General features: G+C 43.5%; 1 protein-coding gene across 2 annotated transcripts in view; it reads left to right on the forward strand.

Moving 5' to 3' along the window:
- The window catches only part of UBR1 (ubiquitin protein ligase E3 component n-recognin 1), a 125,435-nt gene that overhangs the window by 89,500 nt on the left and 8,745 nt on the right, over nt 1-27,190 (forward strand). For both annotated transcript variants that reach the window (XM_025215332.1, XM_014524626.2), the window contains exons 32-44: nt 2,684-2,836; nt 3,257-3,354; nt 6,385-6,481; nt 8,042-8,190; nt 10,485-10,540; nt 10,826-10,922; nt 15,101-15,168; nt 16,660-16,810; nt 17,711-17,798; nt 19,549-19,682; nt 22,992-23,100; nt 25,453-25,509; nt 27,074-27,151. In XM_025215332.1, the coding sequence (XP_025071117.1) occupies nt 2,684-2,836; nt 3,257-3,354; nt 6,385-6,481; nt 8,042-8,190; nt 10,485-10,540; nt 10,826-10,922; nt 15,101-15,168; nt 16,660-16,810; nt 17,711-17,798; nt 19,549-19,682; nt 22,992-23,100; nt 25,453-25,509; nt 27,074-27,151 (1,335 nt within the window). The remainder of the gene's footprint in view (nt 1-2,683; nt 2,837-3,256; nt 3,355-6,384; nt 6,482-8,041; nt 8,191-10,484; nt 10,541-10,825; nt 10,923-15,100; nt 15,169-16,659; nt 16,811-17,710; nt 17,799-19,548; nt 19,683-22,991; nt 23,101-25,452; nt 25,510-27,073; nt 27,152-27,190) is intronic.

Genomic DNA, 27,190 nt, shown 5'->3' on the forward strand with positions numbered 1-27,190 from the left:
GCTGCGCCATGGGAGAAGTGGGGAGTGGAGGTACTCCATCCTCCCTCACACCCCACAAACACCATACCCCACATATACATCCCCCCAATATACCCTATTGCTTCTCCACATATGCAGCCACCCCCCTCCACACGATATACAAGACTAATTTTTTTTTAGTTATTTTCAATCACCTCTATATATACTATGCAAACAAATCATGACAAAAATATTTTTTTGTAATAAAATTAAAATATGTTATAGTAGTAGTTTGACTTCTAGTGTATGATTTGTTGTTTTTTTTCTGGTTCTAAGATGGCAAACCTCCCCTCCAAAAAGGAGTATTTCTGCAGGGGGGCAAGGAGAGGGACTTCTGGTGGTAACAGTTAGGAGTTAGGGGAGGGACTTCTGGTCCCAAGATGGCAACCAGGGGTCAGGGCAACTGTCAAGGGGCAGGGCTATCCATTTGGCTCTCAGAAACTCGCCAAACCTCATTAAGCAGCTCTCCGCTCAAAATAATTGCCCACCCCTGGTTTAAACTGACATAAGCTGTGAAAAGTGAAGTTAATAACTTTACCATATTCAGACACTATCTGTAGATAAGAAGAAATGGATTATTATGAGTTATTATAATATAGTACAGATACAGGCAATGTCTTGAGGCATTTTATCTTTATATTTACATGTTCTGTTTGCTGTAAATAAAACATCTCGTTATACTACAGTATGCACATGGAAGAGTAGATAATGCTTGAGATGAAATATCAATTTAAAAAAACCAAATTGGTATACGTGATTAAAATGATACAGAAGCTTGTTCCTTGAGTATAATACATGAGTAACATCTGCACAAATGTGGGGCAGTGTAGGGCCAGAAGGCAGCTTGCCTGCAGTCTTCCAGCAACTGCAGCAGAGGTGGGGAGGGGTGTGCGCACAGTGGTGAGGAAGAGAGTGGGGCTGTGTCTGGGGCAGGTCCTGCACAGCCACGGTGCGGTGCTGCTGTTCAGGAGCTTGTCTGGGGACATGGCTCCTGCTGCTACATGCAGCCCAGGAGGACACAGGTGGCATGTGCCCTGGATCTGCTTATGGGGAGGTAGGTAGGTTAGGGAGAGGGCTGTAGCCACCCCAAAATTCACTGTAGCCCCTGCTCCCAGTGCCGCTGCCCACCCGAAGTGCAGCATGGCCCAACCCCACAGCTGCGAAGAGCCCAGTGCAGCCTGCCCTTGCCCTGCATGCAGATCTAGGGCGCATATCCCCCATGCCTCCTGGGGTGCGTGCAACAGTGGGAGCTGCCCCTCACTCCCCACACTGGGCTCTCCCCGGACAAACCACTTGTGACTCCATCCCATGCCCCGCCCTGGTTGTGTAGGGCCTACCTCAACTCCTCTCTCTCCCTCATTGCTGGGGCCTCGATCTGCCTTCCCCCTCCCCCCCCCCAGCTGTTCCCCCTCTCCTCACCTCTTCCCCCATAGACTTACCTGCTTGGGAGGCACATGCTCACTCCCCCCAAATAATTTTTTCCCTCCACCTATTATCTGCGTCCACATAGATTTAAATAGTACAGTGTTAGAACCCAGTTCCCATGCCCTTTTTAAGAAAAGATTACTTACTCTGTGGGTAAATGGGATAAAAAATGGACAACAGGTTTCTCTTCTAATATGAGATTGCGCAAAAGGTTTGAGTACAGTCTTTTACTTATGACATTAACAGACATGCTAATGTACTAATTTTACTAAAAAAGATGGCTGCTACATATTCTTTTTGGAGAAGTATGCCAGGTTTGGGGAGGCAGACTGATTCTAGATGCCTGATTTTATGTAAGTGGATTTTTAAATTGTGTCCTTTTTTCCTAGTGGAGTTGTCAATGCCGTTGAGACCATGAGTGAAATCTGAAGACTTGCTTATATAAGACAAATTTACAATGTAATCTTTACATTAATAGTCCAGTTCAGATTAGCCCTTTATATATTAAAAAGTCATTTGTTCTCCCTTCCTTTAGAAAACTAGCTTACTTAAGTAAATGATACCATCTGTCCCTTGATTGCATACCTGGCAGGCTTCCCTGTATTTTTTTTTTATTTACTTACTAAAATTTACAGATACATATTCATGAGGCTGAATTTTATTCTAGTATGTTTTCTTAAACATAAATTATGCACTTCATTTCAACAATAACAAACCTGTTATTTTAACATCTAACGGTGAGACTGCATCCTCACAAGAAACAAACATTTTATGGCTCTTAATCCATGAAATGCTAATATTGGCTTTTATTAATAAGATTAGAATGGAATGCTATGGGGAAATTTTATATTCATCATTTGGAATGACTATGCGACAGACAGAGGGAAAGAAAGAGATGTAATCTATGGTGTGCCATCTATTTAAAAATATGGGTGAGGTAGCAAATTTAATGACGGTTGTCAATGTATTTTGCAAAGCACCTTTATATGGATGTTAAAAGCAAGGAGGCTCTTCACCATTTTTGCATACAGAATGCTCTGTAATTACTTGATTCACATATATACTTGAGGTTTTAACTTTATTTTGGTGTCTGTGTATAAGTCAGGGGGATAGTGGAAAAGAAGTTTGACTGGCATAAATATGTATGCACTAAATATTGCATTTCTCTGTTTGAGTACTTGATTCTATGTTGCACTAGAAACCATTCACCTTAACTGATTTTTCCCTTTTAATGTTATAGGTACTTTGAAGCCATACAGTTGAGCTTTCGGCAGCGTCTCCATGTTGAACAGATTTTTGACTTGGAGAATGGCGAGTATCTCTGCCCACTCTGCAAGTCTCTCTGCAACACTGTGATTCCCATTGTTCCTTTGCAGACTCAGAAAATAAACAGGTGAACTACAGGGGCTGCCTATTTCTAAATTTTAAGAATAAAATCTATTTAGAGTTTCTAGAAGAGTTAGTTTTCTTTCTGCATGTGCAGCAAGTTGGGATAATCTTCTCAGCTACTTGGAGACGGCTTAAAACCTTACTGATGACCTGTTCAACTGTGTCTGACCTTGTATTCAAAATCTGTTACTGGAACCAATTTCTAATTTTGTAATTGGCCTGATTTTGCAGGGTGCATCCAGTGAGAAAGTGTTTCCTTTTTTAATTAACTAAAATTTAAAGTTTTTATTAAGTTTCAAAAGTGAATAAGCAAACCGCATAACTATGCAAATGCTAAGGGCCATATGCTTTTCAGTTTCAGGAGATCAAGTTCAATGCTTCCTTATCTCTTCAAGTAACCATCACTTTTTATTTCTATTCTCAGTGAGGATGCAGAGGCAATAGCTCAAATTCTGTCCCTAGCTAGGTGGTTGGAGATTGTCATGGCCAGGATATCAGGCTACACTGCAAACATCACTAAAGGTTTGTTACAGATTTCAAGCTTTACACTAGGATAACTCTCAAACATGCCCTCTTAGCTTTTAACTTCTCCTAGCAAGAAAACACACTGACTTTCAAATAAACATACCCATAATAATATGCATATATGCAGATTAGCATAGGTACCGCTAGACTTAGTTCATCCAGAATTGATGCATTTTAACTATCTATCACAGATACTTCATAAGCATGCTTTTGAGCCCCACTTTTTGTAACTATGTATACATAGTACAAACTACATGATACCAGTCCAGAGCCACAAGACTCATGACATATTATATAGTTCATTGGGCGGAGCCCCAGGAGAGTAGACAGCATTTCAAGCCATGGAGACCCCACAGCTCAGCACTGCCTAGTATGTGTATACTCTAGATACCCATCTCTCCCAAAGGAGCTGTGCACTAATTAGCTCCCCACTCATGACTGGCAATGGGAGTTCTTGTTGCAAGCCCCGATTCCCTCCAAAAATTTCTGTGCAGATGAGGTGTAGGGCTGCCTGGTCTGTCTCTACTTCATGAAGGGCAGGGCCACATTAGTCACATGCAGCAGGCTGAGACAAGGGATGGCAGAACCTCTCAACTACACAGAATTTTGGTGATGTCTTCCAGATAGTTAAGGTTGGTGAAGAAAGAGGAATAATTGGAAATGGGAAATGTTAGGCACTTCTCAGTTGTGGGATTGAAGAGAAGGTCAAAATGTATTTGATGTAGTGGCTCACCATGACTCAAAGAGTTGGCAGTGAGAGGAACTGAGCACAATAGGCACTTAATCTTATGCAGCTGGATTGTGTTTAACCTTGTGGTTTTTTTAATAAGATCAAGCATTTTTGGCACCAAGGGGAAGAAGGTGTCAGGACTGGCTCTGGCCCTCCTGAGGCTGGCCTGATATTATAGTACCTCCAGGCCTGGTGTCAGTTCCCTGTGGAGGGGGAACACCCACCCATTTTTTAAGGGCTAACCCCCCCCGCCACACACACACACACACACGCTTCCCTTTATGGGTCATGTGTTTTATAGGTATGCACTGCATTCTGTTAACTTCATTGTCAGTTATGATGACTGAGCACATGGTGCTTCTAGCAACAGTTTAATGATGGCCAATGTATTTAATATGGGGGGGGGTTGTTCGTATGTGAATGCAAGATTGAGGGGCTTTTTCCCCCATGCTGATTGGAGGAAAATATGATCTTATATTCAAGTAAATGCAGTATTTTAATTTTTTTACTTAACTTGTGCTTATTTGTTTGAGCTGGGACGCTGTGCACTGATTATTGACTCTGGCACCTGTGCATCTCAAAAATGTTGTGTCGTGCAACTCATGGCCATTTCAAGATTTTAGTTTGCAGCTAAAAATGATAGGAAGTTTGACCACTCCTGAATTAGACCAGCACATTGGAGCTAGAGATCAGCAGAGCCCAAAGAGAAAGAATGCACATATTAAGAATGCAGAAACTAAAATCCTGACCCTAATGTCCATAAGCCTGAGTACTGGAGAGAAATCAGAATGCTGCATTGTTCTAGACAAGTAGTCTCCAGCCTTTTTATGGTGAAGATCACTTTTTCAAGTAAAGGGCAATCTCGGATCTACCGTGCCCCCCCACCCAGTAGGTCAGTCAGGAGTGTGGAAGGGGGCCAGATCAAGGGACCCACAGTGAGGGAGTGAGGCAGGGGGGCGAGTGGGGCCCCAGCTGGGCTGGGAGAGGGTCAGAGCCTAGGCAGCTCATCCAGACGTGGGGGGGGGGGGGGCCCCCTGCCACTGCACACTCCCTGGCGGAGGCCTGAGGGGCACATGCCCCCCCCCAATCTGTCTGCAGGTGAAGCAGCTTCCACTCTGCACTGGGCTTTGCACCCTGGGCTTTGTTCCCTGAGCTGCAGTGGGCCTCCAGCAGGGGGTGTGCAGTGGTCGGAGCCCCACTACAAGCCTGGACGAGCTGCTTGGGCTGCAACCCTTCCCTGGCCTTGCCCACCCAGGGCCCTCTTCACCCGGTTGCAGGGGGCATGCAGAGGTATCGTCCCACTCACTCAGCCTGGCCCCAGTGGCAGCCCAGTAGTGTGCGTCCTGCTGCTCCTAAATCCCACCGCTCCTGGACTGCGTCCTGGCTGCTCCCAATCATGGAGCCTCTGAATCCCAATCCGGCTGCTCCCAGTTGCAGCTAGCCGCCGCCACCCCCCCCCGGACTGAGAGAGACTGTCAGGGGCTCCCCAGTTGACCAGACGATCAGGATCGACCGGCGGAGGACCACTGTTCTAGACCTCCTTGATTTTTGTGAACAGGCATAGTAACCCTAGGATCTTCTTCATGTAATACATAATGGATACCACTGGCCTTTTGGTGCTGTTTGATTTGGAAGTAAAGCCAGAGTTCTCCTTTTATCTATGATCTGATTTCCAAGCATCTGCTAACTTCTTTCCTTGTTTCACTTGGAAGATCAAATAACATGAACTTGAAAAAAAGACGCAACCCAGATTTGCCTGTTGAGTCCATAATAATTGGTCATAAAAAGTAAAATTGTAAGTTAAGTCCAAACTATACGAATATTACAGAAAGTATTGATGTGGTTAGATATATAGTCTTATAACATTCCCTGAATTCTTCTATAGCAAGAAAATTCCCTTTTCTATTTCTGTCATGGACACCTAGGGTAGCTAGGATCTGGAACCAACTTCCTAGGGAAGCGGTCCTCGCTCCTACCTTGGGTAAATTCAAAAAGAGGTTGGATGAATACCTGTCTGGGGTTGCGTGATCCCAGCGTGTGCTCCAACCAGTAGTGGGGGGGTTTGATTAGATGATCTATTCAGGTCCCTTCTGACCCCTAACTACTATGAAACCTTATCAACCAAGCATTGGTTTTAATTCTCACATTTATTGATATAGAAGAGAAGGGTCTTTAGGGAGGAGGTTTAAAACAGATTTACTGCTAAGGTGTACTTAGGATTATTTCAAAAACAATTTAAAATAAAAGGAAGTCTGTGTATGCTAGCTCGATTGTATTAATGTGATTTTTTTTTCCAGAAGAAGAGCCTAAAAATGCTCCGGCTGTAGTCAGTAGAGAAAAGGGGGACTCTGCTCTGGATTTCCATTCTATCCTTAGTTTTGGAATTCAGCCTTTGTAAGTGTTGCCAATAGTTTATGTTTGGCTGGAGGAATCTGAGTTCCACGTTTTGCATTGTGTTCACTCTCCAAAATGATCCAAGTCTGTTTCAAAATTCTGGAACCTGTTTTGTTTCTTTTTATCAAAAGAAAGGAGTTTGTCATCTGAGCCCAAAACTGAAAGCCAGGAAACTTCCTGACTTATAAACCCAGCTTTTCCAGTGTCTCCACATGAATTTTAATATTGAATGATGGATCTGTGCCTTGGCTTTGTCAGACATGCTTCTATACGTGTCTTGTCTTTGTAATAATAATTTGAAATTACTTTGTAGATCAAGTTATTTATTAGTTATTTACTTAGAGGAGTAGAGTTGAACTGTCTAGTATATTGTGTGATACTAGTTTTTAAAAAAGGGCCCTTCCCCTTCGGATAGAGGTGATCCCTAGACATTTCCCTCTACTGTGTGCCTTAACCTTCTCCTTCCCCTTAGGATACTATTACAGCCACCTTGTCCACTTTACTCTTTCTCCTCACAGCACATTTAATTAAAGAATCAGTTCTTTATTCTTTGTCTGACTTCTGCTATCCATGGTTATACCTTGAAACATTACTCTAGAAGTTGCATTAATATTTAGTTCCTTTCTCTCATTCTATGTCACAGTTACTCAGTAAAAACAAGGACTTTTTTTTCCAAAATGTTGCTACTCCTGCAAACATACTCTGGTTTAAATGTTGAACTGTGTTCTTGCTTGTGCTCTAGGTAGCAAGATTCTGCAGCTTGAACTTAGTTAAACATTTTTAACATACTGCATGAGCCGGAATAAAATCCAAATAATTGTTCCATAATTGTGTCATCTGTGCAGGGCTTGCAGGATAAAAAGTACTGAAAGTATATTTCATTTCAGCATATATGTCTTTGAAGGTACAGAAGAAATAATCTGTTAACTGAGAGCATGCTGTTTTTGCATAATTGGTTTTCTGATCAGAATTGCATTTTATAGGAACAGAGTAGATGATGAATTTTAAGGAGCTCCATTCTTGGAGAGAAAATTAAAATGTTAATTGTAAATTCAAAATTGTCCATCTCTTATTGCAAATTTTGGATGGATGGAAGGAGGCATGCTTTTCAGCTGAACTGCTATGCTTGTTTTTTCCCCACAGTTTTACTACTTTTTCCCTCAGTTCTTCATTACTCCAGTTAAAATGATTATGGTGCTGTTTACCAATATGGAATACAACATGCAGTGTGTACAAACAAATCTCTATTTACCAGATTTAGTCTTGATTTTGTTGGCTTTCACTCATCAGTTCTAAAACATTTACTTGTGGAGATCCTTGCATTCTCCTGCCCATCTTGTGTACATCATGGAAAAGTGTTCAGGTGCAGGAGTCTGTGCTGGCAGTCCATGATGAGCTGGGATTATTTTTCTCAGTGCAGTCTCCTTTGTTTCCCCACTCTGGAGAGGGAAAACTTCAGAACCCCTGATTTTTTTTATGACCATCTTAGTTATTGTCCTTTAAGTAACAGATACTTGTTACTGATTCACAGACTGAAGCTGTCCTGGCTTTCTTTTGCAGAGCCAAATACTCCAGAAGTATTAAGGAGATGCTGGTTCTTTTTGCCACCACCGTTTACAGAGTTGGATTACAGGTTGCTCCCAGTGAATCTGATCCTCGTATTCCTGTGACAACTTGGAGCACGTGTGCTTTTACTATTCAATGTATAGGTAAAACTTCAAATGGGTTTCTTCTTTCCTGTGGTTCTGAACCTTTTTTGTTAATTTGGAATAGTGGGATATTTGTCTAAATTAGAGGTCATTTAGATATGACCTCTGGTGTACCAGTACTGCTAAAGGAAGATAGAGTGATCTCTCCCTGAAGTGGGACATGTTACTTGCATATAGAATGCCACGGGAGTTGATTACAGATGTTAGCAAAAGACCAGATTTATACAGTAGAAATAAGTAAAGTGAAAGGAAGTTCAGGCAAAACGGTGTATGAATTTCATAGATTACAAGGCCAGATGGAGGGCTACTGTGATTATTTAGTCTGAAATTGTTCTACGCTTATCATAGCACTTCCCTGATGAAAGTTTGTTTGAACTAGAACAGGGATGTCAAACTCGTTTGGCCTTTTCCTCATCCCCCCTAACTGCCAGATCCAGCACGTGTAATGCCTGCTCCAGCTGGTCTGAGACCCACACTACATGGGATGCTTAAGACTTCTTGACATGTGGCACTCATTCCAGCCTCTCTGGGATCTGTGCGCCACACAACACTTGCCCCAGCCATTCCAGGATATGTATTGTGTTGGTCAACTCAGACCCAGGGGCAGCACCAAGGGGCAGATGATGGGGACAGTATCTTTGACACTCCTGAACTAGAGCATTTCTTTTAGGGGAAAAATAATAAAATCTCTTTGAAGTTCCTTTTGTCTTTATAATTCCCTCAAGATTATTGTGTACTCAGGATGAAAGAAAACAGCTGCAGATCACTGTGACAGTTTTCCATGCAGTTGTAAGAGAAAATTAGGGGGGAGGGGTTGTTTTGTTTAGTTTTTTGTGGTTTGGGGGGGGCTGGGGGGGGGTTGCTAGGAATAACTGCTATTTTTTAATCTGGTCATAACATGTAGTGGTTGCTAGGAATTCCTGCTATTTTTTAATCTGGTCATAACATGTATGTGACTTCTTCCTTCTGCTTCTCACTTGCTGGCTATAAAGATGACCTACATCCATTACAGGATTTAAATACAATGCTTTATATTTTAAAATAATCCAGATTATGTCCAGACTTTAACCCAAAGATTTTAAAATATTTTTGGTCACTTCTGAAAAGTAACTATGCAAAAATAGCACCTCATTGATATTCAGATGCCTGAGTGACCAAAAATGAGGTCAGGGGGTAGCTTTTTTGCTTTTATTTATTTTCTTTCTATTAGTCCTGCAAAACCAGCACATTTGGGATGCAGGTGGCTGGATGATCTTCCATCTTTATCATCATCACTAGTATTTTTAATAATTATTAGTTGTATGCCTCTGCAATTCGTTAATGCGAGGTGGTGGCACAGGTACCTCTGTGGCATTGCACAGGCATAATTTAGTACAGCAGTTGCTACTCAGGATGTTGTTGCTGCCACTACCAGGTGAAATGGCCCCGTGCACTTCTTTCCTAATGCAGGCAAGAGTGCCTGCCCCTGCTATAGCTGCCTCCTGATTGGGCTTCACAACTGCCTCCTGAAAACCAAGTTGTGTGGGGCAGTTCCACCTGCTGGTGCTGGTGTGACAGCCTGGAAATAAAAGTAGGTAAACTGAGATGTTAGAACAGCAGTTCTCAACTGGGGTGCCACCAATTTCAGGAAAGTTATGAGTCTTAAAATCCTTGGCTGCCTATATACATGCTCTGAGGTGGGGGGGAGGCCTGTTATTAGAGTGGTTCCTGGACAGCTGCTTTAATTAGAACAGTTCACCGTCATGTGCATTAAGCCCCCCCATGTTTCAAAGCGGCCATAGGGGTGTTTTAACTAAAGCTTATTTGACATGGTTTAATTAAAGTGCCTCCACAGCCATTTTGAAACACGGGCTTAATACACATGACAATGAGGGTATGCTAGAGCATTCTAATTAGAATGCATTGGAGCATGTCTATATGCACCTCTTGAATTGAAAATGGCTGAGAACTACTGATTTCATGTATCACTGATCCTTCATCAGGCATGAAGGGACACAAAATAAAAAGAAAGCATATTTGTTCCTCAGAGTCCAGGCTAAATGAGCAAGATCTGGAAACTACTTAAACAATCATTTTGTTACTAGTATATTTATGTGGGACTCATGTAACTTTACATTAGCAACTTTCCAAAGTCACTTGTCAGAGTAAAACTACACTTTAAAAAGCAACCCTGTAAGTGCAACAGGTTGATCTTAGACTAAAGCAAGTGAATATGTGAAGATTAAACATGCAAACTATTTTAGTTGCTTTAAGAGCACATAACTAAAAATGTACTTTCTCTGTTTAATTTTAAGAGAATCTTCTGGAAGATGAGGGCAAACCTCTATTAGGAGCACTACAAAACAGACAGGTATGGATAATCCAAGGTGCAATAAATTTAAAAAAATGCTTGATCACTGCTACTGGTGGCATGAGGGGGTTCTCTACCAAAAGATACCTTTGAAAGAACTTTTAATTAGGTTAGTGATATAAGGATGAGTCTGACAGAGTGCATTCATATTATTACAAAGTGATTCATACTTCATTTTCCTGAATGAAGGGATAGAGAAGCGTTCTAGCACAACCCTGTTTCACTGATTTGTCTCTTTTTTTTTTTTTTTTCCTTTTCCTGTTACTCTCTTTTCTTGCCTTCTAGCACAGTGGCCTTAAAGCATTAGTGCAATTTGCAGCTGCTCAGAGGACTACAGCACCACAAAGCTTGATTCAGAAACATCTGGTTCGCCTCCTAGCAGGTAACACAATCTTTTATTTCCTTTTGCTCCCACTGCCTTCTGTCCAGTCACTTAAATCGCTGCAGAGCTGTTTTTGAAAGCTTTTATTAGACCAGGGATGGGCAATTATTTTGAGCAGAGGGCTGCTTACTGAGTTTCAGCAAGCCATCAAGGGCTGCATGACAGGCAGTTCAGGGCAGATTAATTTTCTAAATTTTTAGGGGCCCCGCAGGCTGGATAGAATAGCCTGGCGGGCCGCGTCCTGCCCACCCCTGTATTAGACAATGCCACATGTCAGTAGTACAGTATGGAAGAGAAATATGGTCTAATGATTAGTGTTTCAACCGAGAACTCTAAAAACCTGGGTTTGGTACCTTGCTACACTACAGATTTCCTGTTTAAGCAAATTATTTAGGACTAGATCCACATAAAGACTTGCACATCTAGGGTTAAACTCCATGTTTTGCGCTAATGATATGTACACAGCCATATAACTGCCGCTTTTGGCACTTAGGTACAATTTGGGATTCTGGTCTCTTAGTAGTGAAATAGAATTGCTCTGTGCACATGTCGGCCAGAAGTAAAAGAGAGGAGGGAGAGATGTTAGGGCCTTTTTACCCCCGAAGTTCTAGTGGTTAGGGCACATGCTCAGAGGGCAGGAGACTAGGGTTCTAGTCTGAAGTTGTTTGAACCTGTGGTGTCTCCTGTTTCCCGGAATAATGCTGTAACCACCAGGCCACAGCTAAGCATTACCCAGACCCCTCTTCAGCCCTCCCTTTGAAGCCTGTCCTCTGGGCAGCCAAGAAAAGGAGCTATATGGGGCCAAAAGGAAGAGAACTAACCAAAGAATGTGTGGCTCAGTGAGATAAAATACTGCTCTGGTAGGAAAGGGATCCTTCAGGCATCCTGAATTCTAACCTGGGCCCCTATTCCCAGTGATGCAGAAACTTCCCTAGTGCTGTTATCCATTTTAGTTCATAAACAATAAATGCTAAGTTTAAGGTGAGGACTGGAGGAGGGCCTGGGTCAGTGGTGCTGGGGCCACTCCATGAGTGTGATCTTGTACACCAGCCCAACCCCATGCACTGGATCTACCTGCAAGTGACCCTGTTCACTGATTTCACCATGGACTTGTGATCTAGCACACATCTGGTTCACAGGGCTTCCCGAGGATCTAGAACTTTGGCAGCAGGGGAGTGGCAATTACTGCTGCCACTGCTCCCATATTTCTGGACTCATGAGGACCCTTGTGGACCAGAGGTTGAGCACCATTGGTGTGCATTATACCTAGCCCATAGGCTGGTGGTCAGAATGTTTTGCATGTTCAAAAAAACCTCTAGACAAGAGGGCCCTAATAACTATCTTGCCATTCCCTGAGCAAGTGTTCAAAGGACTGGATATTGGGCTAAAAGGTAAGAGGGCCTCACCTTTGGTATCCAACACCTGCCAGTCATAGCTTTTCTGAGACTAACATTTTGGGGCTTATCTAGCCAAATCTAAGCTCATCTAACCTTATCTAGCCTAGGCTGTTCTGTTTTACTGCGCAGCTGCCCAGCTGGGGTACAGCCATGCTGAGCAGGCTCACTAGGCACACATGGACTTGCACACAGACCTAAATTGCAACCTGTGCCTTAGTGCCAAAAAATGCAGTTACACAGCTGTGTACATGCTAGTTAGATGCACACAGTGGAATAGCAGGTAGCCCCTAAGCTCTTTCCTACTGTCCCCCCCTGTACATGTCTAGATGCAAAATTAAAATACAGTAAAATCTGTCTCAGGTGGAATGTGTCAAGCTGGAAATCTGTACAAGGTGAAAAATGCATGCTATATGGGGAATGGAATTAAGTATATTTAGTCTGTATAAACCAGACACTGACATGAAAACTGGAGGAAATTTGGCAGGTTTCTAGCTTTGACAGGTTCCTTCACAGAGAGATTGTGCTGTCAACCCTTGCTGTCCCTGGTCCTGGCGTGCCTACCCACCTTTTAAACTTCCCAGGGCACAGTCAGCCCCAAGATGAAGAGGTCACCACCCAGCCCTGGGGCTGCGCACAGCCTCACCACAAGCTTTAAAAGGGTGCACATGTAGCTCCGGAACAAGGGAGTTGCTTCCCAGTCCTGGGCTGCTCACATGCTGGGCAATTTAAAAGGATGATCTAGCAGCACTGGGACTCGAGCCATTTTCTGGTTTTTGGGGCTGCCATCATTTCCTTTAAATTGCCTGGCAGCTGGCAGGGCAGGACAGCCTGCAAGCTGCCCCTGCTTGCTGGTGCTTTTCTGTCCCTATTGCTGCTCTGCTTGCAAGCAGCAGTGGGGACAGGGAAGTCTACAAGCAGCTCTCACCATGGCCACTTGCAAGAAGGCAAGGATGAGGGAGCTTCCTGTAAGTGAGAGTAGGAGTTGATTAAGAGGTGCCAACTCCACATTAGTCCCTGCCACTGCTTGCAGGGAGCATTGTCACCCTTGCTACCCAACAAAACCTTTCTCTGGACGTCCTCTGGAGCGAGGGGCAGCAAGCACAGCTGCCCACCTTGCAGGAACTGTGGCTGTTGCCAGGTGTTCTGTGGCCAAAACATTGGCTTTTGTTGGGGTTCAAGCTGCTTGGGCAGGGCTTCTTACCCAGGCTATCGGAACATGAACATAAGCCTGTGATTTAACAGCCTGGACAGCACTTCAGGGGGACCCTGGCCTGCAGCCTGAATCCTGGGGTGGAGTATTGACATCTCTGCTGGTCCTGCCACCCTGACAGCACCACCTGCTCTGTCCTGCTGATCAGCAGGACCAGGCATGGGGCAACATTTCTTGAACACTAAGTGCTGGGCAGGCTGTTAGGGAGCCAGGGGAGTGGGTGCCTCTGTTCCTCCTATAAGACAGAAATCTGTTTAAACCAGAACTTCCACCTTGTCTAATGCAATTCTGCATTAGACAGTGTTCACTGTATTTAAATCCACTCCTTCAGCTGTCACTTAACCTTTGGGCCTTTCATTCTTAGGATGCTAACTCTCCCTGACATTGTAAAGGTGCCTAGGCCTCTAACGTAGAACGACGGTTAGAGGTTTTCAACCTGAAAACCTAGTCCTGAGGTTTTCAACCTTTTTTTAACAAGTGTATCCCTTCTTTCTCAGTTTCAGCTCATGTGTACCCCTTTATATTTTTCTGTTTTTAATGTTACCAATTATGTGATATAAGGTAGGATACACTAAATAACATTCAATGCATTATGCATTAAATATATATGTACTATAGTTACGCCACAGCAGTTTGGGCTGGTAAGTCTGTTGTGGGGAAAGGGACAAGGGGGGATGGAAGGGCTGTGGCGGGGACAGATAGAGGTCCCTGCAGTGAGGGAGGGAGTAGGGCAGGGGCAGGCACTGCACAGTCAGGGCAGAACATGGGATTAAACCACAAGCGGCTTGTTTGGGTGGTGTGGGGTGGGGGGAGTGGCCCCCGCTGCTGCATGCACCCCAGGAGGGTGTAGGGGGAGTGCCACTGAGTCTGTGCAGGGCGAGAGCGGGCTGCCACTTGCAGGCCGGGGCTAGGGCACCTCTGGGCTCTTCCTGACCGGGGGGAGTGGGGGCAGGGGCTGGACTGGCCTGGGCTGCGTTCAGGGCTGGTGGCAGTGGCCCTGGGAAGGGGGGTTAAGTGGGGTTGCAGCCACCCCAAAATTCACCATATCGGCCACATTATGGACCACACCAGTCAAAAAAAGCTGGTTACCGATACTGTCACTTTTCTGCCTATCCAATATAGGACTGATGTATTGGTGTATCTCTAGTAATTTTTTCTCATTTGTTCTGTGTACCCCCTACGACGTTTTTAAGTACCCCTAGGGGTACACGCACCCCCAGTTGACAACCACTGTACTAGGCAGTAGGACACCTGAAAGTTGCAAGGCCAAAGCCATTTAATAGATCTAGCCCTTAGTTTCTTGTGTCTTATTTTTCCATCTCTAAGACCAGAGGGATACTATCACCTATCTTCACTGTTTGAAGATATGCTCATTAATATTTGATTCCTAATCAGAGAACAGGAATATGTAGGATGGAAATGAGTAGGTTTTAATTGCTAGTTTAATTGATTAATCAGAGCTCCAAAAGAAGCAGAGGTTACACACTGCCCTCACACTACCACTGCAGTTCCACTCAAGAGAGCAAAATCAGTAAGCTGGCTGGATAATGAATATCTTTTTTTTTACGTAGTTCTTCTGCCAGATGTTAAAGTGGAAGACACACCGTCTCTTCTAGATATAGATATGTTTCATGTTTTGGTAAGCACATTTCTCATTTTATTTTTGCTGTTAACTCTCTTACTTCTGATGTGCTATTTAATGTGAATTCTTCTGGAAACAAACTTGTGATATCTTCCCTGGTTGTGGGCAGTAATCCAGGAATAAGCTGACTTTCTTCACCACAGATGTTTCCTCCCCATCAGTTCAGCCATCTTCCTTGCTTCCCCAGCTTCCACTTTTGTTATTCCTGTGCTTTTACCTCCTCTGATAGCCTCAAACTATCCCTTTCTCCTTCCTCCTCTTTTCTTGCACAGTATCTTGCCCATTTCTTTCAAAAGAAAATTTTCAGAATATGTTGACTTCACCTCTCAGCTTGCCTTCCTTTCCCTTCTCCCCATTGCATGTGAAGTTCTTTGTTCTTCACCTCTCATCCTTTCACTTTGCCTTAGTGACCTCACCCCATCTTTTAATTTCTCTAATGCTCTCACTCATCTCCTTTTAATTAATTTCTCCTTTCCATTGGCTCTTCCCTTCACCATACAGGCATTCTTTAGTCTTTTCTATCATTTAAAAAAAATCTTGCCTCCCCAGCTACCACCCTTTCTCCTTTTCATCTCTAAGCTTCTTCAGTGTTTTATTAATACTAGCTGTCCTTGAGTTCCTTTCTTCCAGTTTCATCCTTGACAACACCTGATCTAGCTCATCTCCCTGGGCACCACTTGAAGTCACTCTCCAAAGACCCTAATAATTATTCTTTACCTACATCTCAGAACAAATACTCTATCCTCCTTCTGCTTGACCTGTCAGCACCTTTATCACAATATAAAATATTCTTGAACTCTTATCCTCTCTTCTTTCTTTGGTTCCATCCTCACTTAATTCTCCTCTTAGCTTCTCTAATTTAACTTCTACATGTGCCTGTCAAATTTGCAGACCTCTTGATGTGTTCTCCCATGTTGCTCCCATGCATGTAAGGAATTCCCTGTAAACATCCATAAAACTACCTCATTAGCTTCCTTCAAATCCTCTCTCAAAACCCTTCCTTGCCATGATGTTTACAAAAATATGTAAGTTAAACTTCTTGTAGGCTAGAACTAGTGCCTATCCCACTGACCACTATTCACATAGTTTCCTTGTTGTACCCCAGCTCTGTCTCTTCATACATGTGTGCGCACATGTGTAGTCTCATCTTTTGAGACAAGGACCTTCTTTTTATTTCGTGTTTGGACATCACCTAGCAAAATAAAGTTCCGGTCAATGATTGGGGTGCTCAGATGCTATAATAACGTACAGTAATAATAGTAGTAGTAATTTTGATGTCACCTGTTGTGCAGACTTTGTAAACTTGTGACAGAGGTAAAAAGATAACCAAACTAATTGCACTGAAAACATGGTCCTAGATATAAATAGTGAAGTGTAGATGATTGTATGTGGCATGACTGTGTGTATTTTGTAATGTTATCCTAAGAAGAACTTCAGAATTTGTGATTGTTTGCCAGTATTCTTTGCTTTTTGTCTCTCTTGCTATAGGTAGGATCTGTGTTAGCATTCCCATCTTTATATTGGGAGAATGCTGTAGATTTGCAACCTTCATCTATTAGCTCTTCCTATAACCACCTTTACCTCTTCCATTTGGTCACCATGGCACACATAACACAAATCATTCTCACCTCAACAACAGGTAAGAGTACATCCAGTTTTGGATTTCTCAGGTATTTTGTCCAGTTTTTACAAAATCAATTACAGACATTTTTAGTAGAAGATAGTGCTTTCCACATGTACGAGCTTTACCATAAGAGATGTGTAATGTTAATTTTATATTATGTTGTATTTTATTAATAATTGTTTCCTAACAAAAACTAAAATAGCAGTATGATTACTTTTAGAGCTCTGTTTATGCATTGTTTCTATGCCTTTGGTCTCATGAAACAAAGCAGCCCCCATAGTATACCAATAATTGACTGAGGCTACAATACTAGATTGGTAGTGTTTCACATCTACTCTTTGTGGGGGAAAATACAAATCTCTGACAAATACTTATCGTGGTGTTGAAGATCAAGTGATAGATGAATTTAGGGACACCAGCGTTTGAGTGTTGTGGAGGTCTGTAAATCTAGAGGAGGGAATGATGGTACTCAGTAACCTGATAAAGTTGGGGTTCCAGTTTTCTGTATTCTACTATTAATCACACTGTGGAACAGTACAGACCAGTAGCCTTAAGTCACCATTCCATAGATTTGCCAGCTCCTACCTCCTTTGTTCAGGGTCATTACAGTGTAACCAAAGAAAATATTAAATCTTGTATGGCTACTAATGTAGAAAAATAATGTCAAAAGATAAAGGAAGGGAAGCAGAGGAAAAATGAGTATGAGAGTGACTGCTTTTATAATCCCTCTTACATTATGCAGTTTCGGGGGAGAGGATGTTTGTTGGATTGGGAGGGGGGAAAGGAAATAGTTCAATATAATAAACTGTAAACATTTTTGTGGTTTGTACATATACATTTGAAACTAGAGTGATGTGTGTAAATTGACAGGAGAGTTTGAAGTGCATATGCAAGCGTTAATAATTTTTTGCACAGAATCCTCCACTGCTCAATCACAAGATGACAGTGAGGAGGCTCGTACTGCTGAGGCTTTCTGTAAGGAAGTTTCCCAGTACACCAGTGGGTAAGTAGGAATTCAAGTCTAATATTAAGTGTTTTCCAAGACATAACGAATACTTCAAAGAAATGAGCCTGAGAGACATGAACAGACAAGCAGTTATGCTGGTTTAAAGCCACTGGGGGACTTATAGCTTGTAAGAGTGCATCAGCTGATTGTTGCAACTCTTTCATCTGTATACCCTTCTCCAGCAGTAAATAAAAGCAACCATTTACCCCTGAATGAAGCAGTGATAAGTTTCTGCAGTTCAACTTCCACTTACCACAGCATAGTGTGAACAATAAGAACAGTTACAGTGGATTCCACTGAAACAGAGTAAGTCATCTCCTCCCAAAGCAGTACAGTTGTTTCATCTGCCCGTGGTCTGAATAACACAGAAGAAGTATGTTGGACCCACTTTATTTAGGTTAGCAAAACAGTTCATGTGCTGCAGGAGCATGGCATGGTTCTATTGTCTCAGTTAATTTTTAGCAAAAGTAATATTTTTAGTTCAAACAACATTTTCCCAGGCCCAAAGCAGATTCTTGCCATGACCTAAAGCATCCATTTGTTGCTATCCATATCTTGGGGAGTAAAGCAGCCACCATTACCAGTCAGCGATCTAGGAAACTCATTGAGCAGCTGGGTCTGCTCAATGAGGGGTGGGGAGGGATGGCAAGGGTATGTCAACCACAGTAGACTTTGGTAGGAGGGGGCAAGGGGTGCAGCAGCGTGGGTGATGGGAAGGGAAGTCTTACCTCCACAGGCTGCTGCAGTGTCAGCTCTCCTGTGGCCAGTTTTCCTCACTCTGAGATCCTAGTGCCCCATTCACTCCCCCTGCCTTCCCCATATATGCATATTGGAAGCATGCCTGGTTTGCCTCACTAGGTGGGGGGGCACCATTCTGCTTATCCCACTTGCCCCCCTGCTAGATGCATTGTTTGATGCAGCACTGTACTCTCCAGCTGCTGTAGCCAGGCAGAGGCAGCACAGGGTTTTCCTTGCTGCTGCACAGGCTCCAAGGCAGGAATGGAATAAGGGAGCACCATTCCACTTGCCCCACTGGCACCCTTCTCCCCAGATGCTCTGATTGGTATGGCGCTGCACTGCCCAACTCCTGTGGTGGGCAGAGGCATTGCAGAGCTACCCCTACCACAGCAAAGACTGCCGGCAGGGCTGGATGATCCTGGTACCTTTTCATAGTTGATACCCGAGGCAGGTACCCCACTTACCCCGCCATAGTTAACACTAAGGACCATTATTACATTAGTAGAGAGAGAGGAACAGGTACAGCTGTGTATGGGAAGAGGTCTTCCCTCTTCTACTCATATTTCCCAGTTCTTGAGAGAAATACCTCCGCTACGAAACAAGCAAAAGCAATGGAGAAATAAGGCTTAAAAAGTGGGGAAAGATTCTGGAATAGATGAAGGAAAAAATAGTTATACCTAGGTTCCATAGCTTCTTGTGCACAGCCATGTATGTTCACTGTTTGGAGCACTTCAAACAACATATCTACATAGCCTGAGGCTCTGAGGCAGTTACCTCCTGTTGCTGCAACACTGCTGCAGCTCCACCAGTGCTAGCAATGATGAGAGCACTACCACAGATAAGCTATCAGACCTTTTAGGAAACATGGTGATGACCCCATTGGAAAAAATGTCAGAAATATTCAACGAAGTGCACAAAGATAAAGACATACAAAAGAAGAATATAGGTAAACTCAAGAGAGCATTTACTCTGAACTTACAGCTTTTTTCTTTGGTTTGTTGTATTGCAGTTGCTTTAGTCAAAACACTCCAGGCTGGCATATATGGGACTGTGTCAAGAAAGGCATTACACCTTACCTTCGTTGTGCTGCTTTGTTTTTCTATTATTTGCTGGGGGTGCCTCCACCTGAGGAGCTGCTGGTAGGTAAGTAAGATAAAGCGATGTTTATTATTTTACCTGTTTGCTGTTTACTTGTTGAATAGTTGAGTGCTTAAATTGTCAAGGCGTAAATGAGGTTACTTAATGTTATAGTAGTAGTAGAACGAAAAGTTATAGTAGTACCTTACACAGAAAAGCAATGAAAACTACATATAGAAGGGGTAGGAGTAAGTAGCAGGTTTGCCTGTGCCTTACCTTTGTGGAAAAGTGCTTTTAATTACAAATTAAGGTGTAAATTTAAACTGAGATAGTTATAATAGCATAGTAGTATTAACCTGTGTGGACACACTTATCCCAGTGTAAGGATAACTTTTATTCATTTACTTGATGTTACTTAGAAAAGAATTTAAAGACTATCAAGAGCTACTCTTACACTGGAATAAGTATATCCATGAAGTGGGGTGTGGGAGAGGGCTAGTCTCATATAATTCTTTCCATATTATCTGCAGAGTTTACCTGTGTAGACAAGCCCAAACTGGAGCTCTTCACACCAGTCTGGAGCTTTGGTTCAATAAGAAGGAATGTTCACTGATGATCAGTAACATGATTTTCTGTCATTCCTTAGAATTATTAAGATTATGATAATGCTACTTACAGTTCCAGGAAGCTCCATGTCTGCATACAATGCTTCCTGAACCAGAAGTAGTATTGCTGCCTTAATGCAGCATTGCCTCCTGGCAGAGCTTATTGGTGAGTAGGCTTCAGTGTTGCATTAAAGGTTCAGGGCCCACCACATGTTTTCTGCAGGATAAATTGCCTTTACCCCACTTGATCTTAGCTCATAGGACCAAGAAGCCAAGTGGACCTGTGAGGCAGGACTATTCCACTCTGGGGCAAACTGTTCCACTCTGGTAAAGTTCTGCCTCAGAAAAAATGAAGAGTAACTATACACATATAAATTACACTAGTGTACTGAGTACGTCGCCTCTCCTAGCTGCATCAGTTCCAGGCTAGCTGCTTCTTCAGTGCCAACCAGTTCTCTTCCATGTAGGTGCAACAGTAGTACCTATTGAAGACATTCTGGTTAGGAGATATTTTTGTGTCTACTCCTTACTACAGAGTGAAATCTGAGATGAATTACTTTGTAGTAATTGTGCAGTGTCATCACCCTAAGGAAGCTATACTATGTACAATTAAGGAAGCAACGATTGCAGAGCAGGATGGCATGCATCAGTACAGCCTTACTGGAGCAGTTCAGATATGCCAAGAGGTTTGAAGTAGTGATCTGGCTCCACCTTATTTAACTTAGGTGTTCTGATGACATCTTAGTAAAGTAAAATATGGTTGCAGGCCAAAAATGTAATGATCAACTGGTGATATGATAATTGAAGACATAGTGGATGCATCTACACATACATTTGATTCAGGATCAGTTTACTTGCAAGTAAATGCTCCTGGGCAGACATCTACACATGCAGAGAAGCGGGAGCAGATTTGCTGCTAATGGCAGCAAACTGCTTCCACTTCCTGGGGCCTTGCAATAGCCCCCTTCTGCCACCAGGGGGAGCGCTAGGCTCCCCCTGTGTACTAGCCCAGGGCCCAGCAGGGAGCACTGGGCCAGGAGACGGTTATCTCCTTGCTGGGGCTAGGACATAACACCCTTCCCAGAGGGTCTGCCTGCTGCTGGGGCAGGGAGGTCCTGGCCCTGGCTCCCCGATCAGGGACAGGAGATTTAGAAAGAGCTGCAGGGGAGGGGCAGGTCCCAGCCCCTGCCCGGATGCTCCAGTGGGGCAGCTGGCAGCTAGCTCACTGCTAGTTGACCTACCCCATCCCTGCAGCTCTTTCCAAGCCTTGTGCCTCAGTCACCCAGTTTGGGCACAGGGTTGGGACCTGCCCCATACCAGGACAATTCCCAGTCCCTGCTTCGCATTCAGATGTCACAGCACCAGCTCTGTAGCAGCAGAGCTGGCACTGGGAGATAAGGATTTCCTAACCCTCACTCCCCAATCGCAGTTTCAGAGCAGAGGGCTTGGAGCTCCTTGCTGCCGGGGCGGGAGGACATACTCCTTGACTGGGTTGTGCTGGCAGAGCCTGCCCTAGCAGCAGGCAGCTCCCAGGGGACAGGGAGAAATTTCCTGCCCCCTGGTGGACGGGCTGACCGGGAGCAGATTTGCTCCTGGTCAGACATTTACACAAGTGCTACTGCGCTGACGCTAATCAAAAGTAAATTTGCTACTTGCATTTGCAGGTAGCAAATTTACTCACGATTAGTGAGGTTTACTGTGCAGTAAGCATGCGCACATGTAGACACACATGCTTACTTTGCAGTAAATTACGCTATCACACAGTTAAGCATCTTGTGTAGATGTGCCCAGTATGAAGCTTTCAGTCTCAAAACGCATAGTCCTGCTGCTCTAATAAATGTATAATGTGCTCTGTAGTCTAGAGCAGGAGTGTCAAACATAGTGTGCAGGTCGGATCTTTCCAGCCTGCTGGGCTACTGACAGGCAACCAAGAGTTGGAGGATGGGGCCAGGGGCAGTGGCCTGCCACAGAATCAGGTGCCCTTGGGCCCTGGTAGACATGGCAGTTGGTGGCAGGAGAGCAAATGAGGGTTGATGCAGCTCTGGTTGCCCTCTGGCAGCTTCACCTGTCACCAGTGCTGTGGGTCTGCCTTCTCAGCCACTTGCCACGCTGTGGCCCTGTTCTGAAGCCCAGTGCCAGAGCTGGAGCTGCTGCTGTGGCAATGGTGCCTGTGGCAGGTCTGACTCTGTCATGGGGCACATGGTGGCGGCAGCAGCAGTGCTGACTTTGGCATAGGGCATGCAATGTGGTGGGAGCTATTGCTGGAGCTGTATCCCTGTGCTGGAGCTGGAACTGTCATTGCTGCCGCATTGAGTTGGAACCACCTCCAGCCTGGATGTGTCCCACAAGGAGCCCCATGGTTTGGATCCAGCCTGGGGCAGGAGGTGGGCTTGACATGCCTGTTCTACAGTAATTAGGTAGGGACTGAAAACCTTGAAATGGGGTTAAAGAATTTAAGTTTTTGACCCATATATACCATTTAAAAGCACTTTAATATTATTAAATGCGAGTTTTATTAAATTAAGAACCAAATTCTAAAGTTGTATAAATTAACTTAGTTCTGTTTAAGTGAATGGAGCTACGTCAAGCTGCATCAGCTGAAGAACTGCTTTTTGTGTTCAGGTGTGCCTATTAATCAGCATAAAAAATCAGAACAATCCTGGATTCCCATTATGCCTGCTATGATTGTGTGATCTGTTCAGAAAGATCTGTAGAAGACTGGACAGGCTTGAAAAAATTAACATATTCCTCATGCTTTCTTATTTTGCAGTTTCTGATGAAGGACAGTTCAAGGCACTTTGTAGTTATCTCTCTCTTCCCACCAATTTGTTCCTGCTTTACCAGGAATATTGGGATACTGTAAACCCCTTGCTCCAAAGGTACTAGCTTGAGTAGCTGTCTTGGGATGATGGTATGGGAATTTGGGGTGCAATTATTGAATCATTGCTTCAGCTCTGATCAATGCCATATTAAAATGTTAAGAGTTAGCTTGATAAGCATGCTGCGTGTTGAATTGCCGAAGAGGTGGTATTTTTCTTTATTTTGAATTTTTTATATTAATAAACTGCCCCCGACATTGAACCTCAACAGACCCGGTGCCAGCTTCTGACTCATTTGAAACCACTGCATGCAAGTTATCCTGGAGTGTTGCTCTTTTGGTAGGCCACTGGTGCTCAACTTTCTGGCTCTGCGGGCCAGATCCATCATGGAGTCAGTCTGTGGGTTTGCTGGCCTGGCCACGCAGGCTCAATCTGGCAGCAGGTGTGACCACACAGTTTCTGGCCACAAAGCTATCTTGTATGCTAGATCTGGCTGCGGCCTGGCCGCATGTGCCAACCCATTCCCACATGCCGGATCCAGCTGCAAAGCAACCCTATGTGTCAGTGTGTGGGACCATGACATCTGGCCCACAGGGCGCCCCTTGGGTCTGCGAATTTGGCAGCAAAGGAACAGTGGCTGGCAGCATTAATTATCACAGGAAGCTGCAGAATGCTACCATTACTCCTCCGCTACCATTACTCCTCCACTACCAGATTCCCAGACTTGTGAGGATTCTTGCGGGCTAGATGTGGTCCATAGACCAGAGAATGAGCACCATTGTGCTAGGTCATTCTCTCTTTGTTGATCTGCCTTATCTTGCCTGTCTCTCCACAGATGGGATGTTAATTATAATGATGATCTTGAGAAGGAGGATCTTGGTTTGCCATGTAATATAATCTGTTCTGATTTAGGGATGTGCCTGCATTGCATTTTCAATTCAGTCAGATTAAGGGTAGTAGTTAGCCTCCTGATTATTGCCCCGTCTATATAATATGATGAAACCTCTCAGTAAAGGAAAAGTTGGATAAAATAAAAACAAAAAAATTACTGTCTTGAAGAATTTCCATATTCATTTGTTTACAGAGTGTGATATTAGTGTTAACATTTGATATTCTTGGGCCTGGTAGAATTCTCTAGAGAAGTGGGGGGCAAGTTTTTAGGCAGGCATGTCATAAATTAGCCTCCCATCTTCCCAGAGTGCCTCTCCAATCCCTTTCCCTTACCTGATCTGCCACTCTGCTTTCTGCTCCCTGCCCTATGTGCCACTGTGCTGCCTGTCCCCTTCCCAGTCTGCTGCATGCCACACATAGAGGCTGCTTCAGGTTGACCACCCTTGCTCTAGATTAACACCAATTATTCTGTCTTGTCCTCTGTCCTCATGAGGCCTTTTTGTTGACCTATGAAACATTTTAAGCCTGTTAACTCCAACCTCTGGTCTTGATACTGATTCATTTTCTGGGAGATGCTGAGTATAATTTTTGCTTCATTTAGTTGAAGAACAATCTCGATTAAGAAAATACTTAGTTTTAGATTTCTTAAATGGCTGCTAAGAACATTCCTTTTTCTAAGTTTAATCCTCATAGGAGTGCATTCAAGATATGATTTTTGAGTAACAGAAGACATTTCCTTGAGCTGGGGCTGATAGTACCACCTCACCAGAGAAATTAAATGAGAACAGATCTATTTTATAATAATTCTATTGCTAGATTGCCACATCAGCCTGCGTGCATTTATTAAAAAGCCTTACTTCAGAAGAAAGAGTTCAGTTGCTTTTGAGAAATGCTATTGATGCACATCAGCTAAAATAACCATCTGTTGTTGATCTCTCTCTCTCTCTCTCTCTTCTGTGTTGCAGAAGTAATATAAAGTAACTGTCTTAGCAAGAGTGCCAAAGAAATTCATTTTATTCCTATAGTTAGTGGCTTGGCAGTACTGTAACTTGCTACACTATGTGGGTGGATCTGTTTTGCTATTATAAACATAAATACAGTAAATATTTGTGATTAATTTATTTTAAAAATGTGGTTGAGTGAAAATCTTTGAGTGGAGTGCAATGGCCCACTTGGGCACCATAAGAATCTCAGCACCTAGATGTTGCTAATATTTTTTTTAAACGTGTGTTTTGTAAAGAGGTGCTTACAAGTACTTCTTTAAAAATAGATTTTTCTGGGTCCTCTGGGGCGTGCGCAGGGCCCCCCCCCCCACTCCCACGCCCCCCCTGGCTTGGCGATCGGAAAAATAGATTTCCCTTTTGCATGTATTGTATTTCATCCCCGTGAATTAAGATTTCAAAGAACAACTAAATCTCCTCAGAGAAAAATAATTAAAACCATTTGTGTCCTCCTCTTGCTTACCTAGTTTTGTGCTTATTGTAGTAATAAAATGTCAACAGCATTGTTTGTTTGCTACAGGTGGTGTGCTGACCCTGCTGTACTAAGTTATCTGAATGGGAAAAGCATAGCAATAAGGTTAGTTGGGTTTTTTTGTGGCTGTTTTTTGACCCAAAAATGTTGAAGGAGCTGGGTTTTTGATAGATGAAAAAGGATGAATTGTAAGTGCTTATATTTGGTGAGGTTTTTTCTGTCCTGTTCCCTTTGCCATAAATTTCCCCTCATTTTCAAATGAGCTTATTACTCTCCCTTCCCAAGACCAAACTACTACTCTTCTTTTGGACCATCAAGCATTTTTTCTAATTAATCTGTCTATGTTTTCCTGGTAATGTCAGATAACCTTCCCCAAAAATAAATGTGTGTTCTTACCATGCAGACTTAGTATTATCCCCTTTGTTTAATGTGCATGCACACACATATATTACGGGTGTGCAGAACAGGCTGTATTAGATTCAGATTTGGCCCAAATCGGGATCAAATGTTGATTTGGATCACTGTCCCAGTTCGATTTGGCTGAATCTGAAGATTCGTTTCGGCCAGAGACACAGCTTTACATGCTTTTTCTACATACCTTGAGGTACCAGGCACGGCTCATGGATGGTGGGGTGGATGGAGCGTTCCACAGGAGCATTGCGGGGGGGGCCCACGTGCTCAGTGGTGAACTCAGAAGTGGAGCAGAAGTACTTCTGGGTCTGTGGGGGCTCCCCCTGCACCCCGCCCGGCTCTGCCATCTGCCACGAGGGAACCCGGGTGCCCCCCCAGACCCAGGAGACACCAGTCGCTGAGCTGGGAGGCCACGGGGGGGCTACCCATACCCTTCCTGGTGGACCGGATGTGCTTCTGGTCCACTTTCGGGTCTGCTCCTGAGCGCACTGGAAAGCCCCCTGTGCGCCTGTGGAACGTTCCATCCGCCCCACCATCTCAGCATTCACGAGCCGCCTAGTACCTTGAGGTGTGTAGAAAAACATTTAAAGCTGTGTCTATGTCCGAATTGCCGAATCTCTCTGAATTGATTCGGAGGGTTCCAATTGATCCATCTCCAAATTGATTTTATTCTGCCTTTCCTTTGGGTCCATAGATTTGAGAGATGCCTTTAGACTGGCAGAAAGAAATCCAAAAATCTAGAATTCTTGGTTCAGAGATGATACTTTTTGTTAGACCGACTAAGAAACTGCAAAAAAAAAAATCTTTTTTACAAGCTTTTGGGCTCACATGCCCTTCATCAGGCTCAGGGAAAATTAGAGATGGTAAAAAGTCCCCATAGATAGAAAATAAATTTCATTTTTGCACAGAGGAAGCTGAAGATGGAAATCTGTCCTTCTGGGTCCATGAGAGTGTCTTCGTGAGATGCTTTTTGTTGTGCAGATCAGGCAGGATTCCTTCCCTGGTGGTGTCAGATGGCAAGCAGGGAGGTGTAGAAATCTTTCTTTCTGTTCAGCAATGCAGTTTATAATCCAAAATCAGCTATAATTTGGCATATGTTTGTAATTCTTTTTGTCTCAGACCAATACAGCTAACAGATACATCTCTGGATTGTCAGAAGTTCATACAGAATATAGGAAATTTAACAGAGTAGTGGTTTATTTGTAATCCATGTCCAGTCTGCATTATTTTTTCTAATTATTTTCTTTAACTTTCCTAGGTACCCAAGGAAAAGAAATAATTTAATAGATCTTCCAGAAGACTACAGCTGCCTCCTCAATCAAGCTTCTCAGTTTCGGTAAAAACTTAGTAGTTTTCTTAGCTTTCTTGTCAGTGT

This window comes from Alligator sinensis, unplaced genomic scaffold (assembly GCF_000455745.1).
Source record: "Alligator sinensis unplaced genomic scaffold, ASM45574v1 scaffold1581_1, whole genome shotgun sequence".
NCBI lineage: Eukaryota > Metazoa > Chordata > Crocodylia > Alligatoridae > Alligator > Alligator sinensis.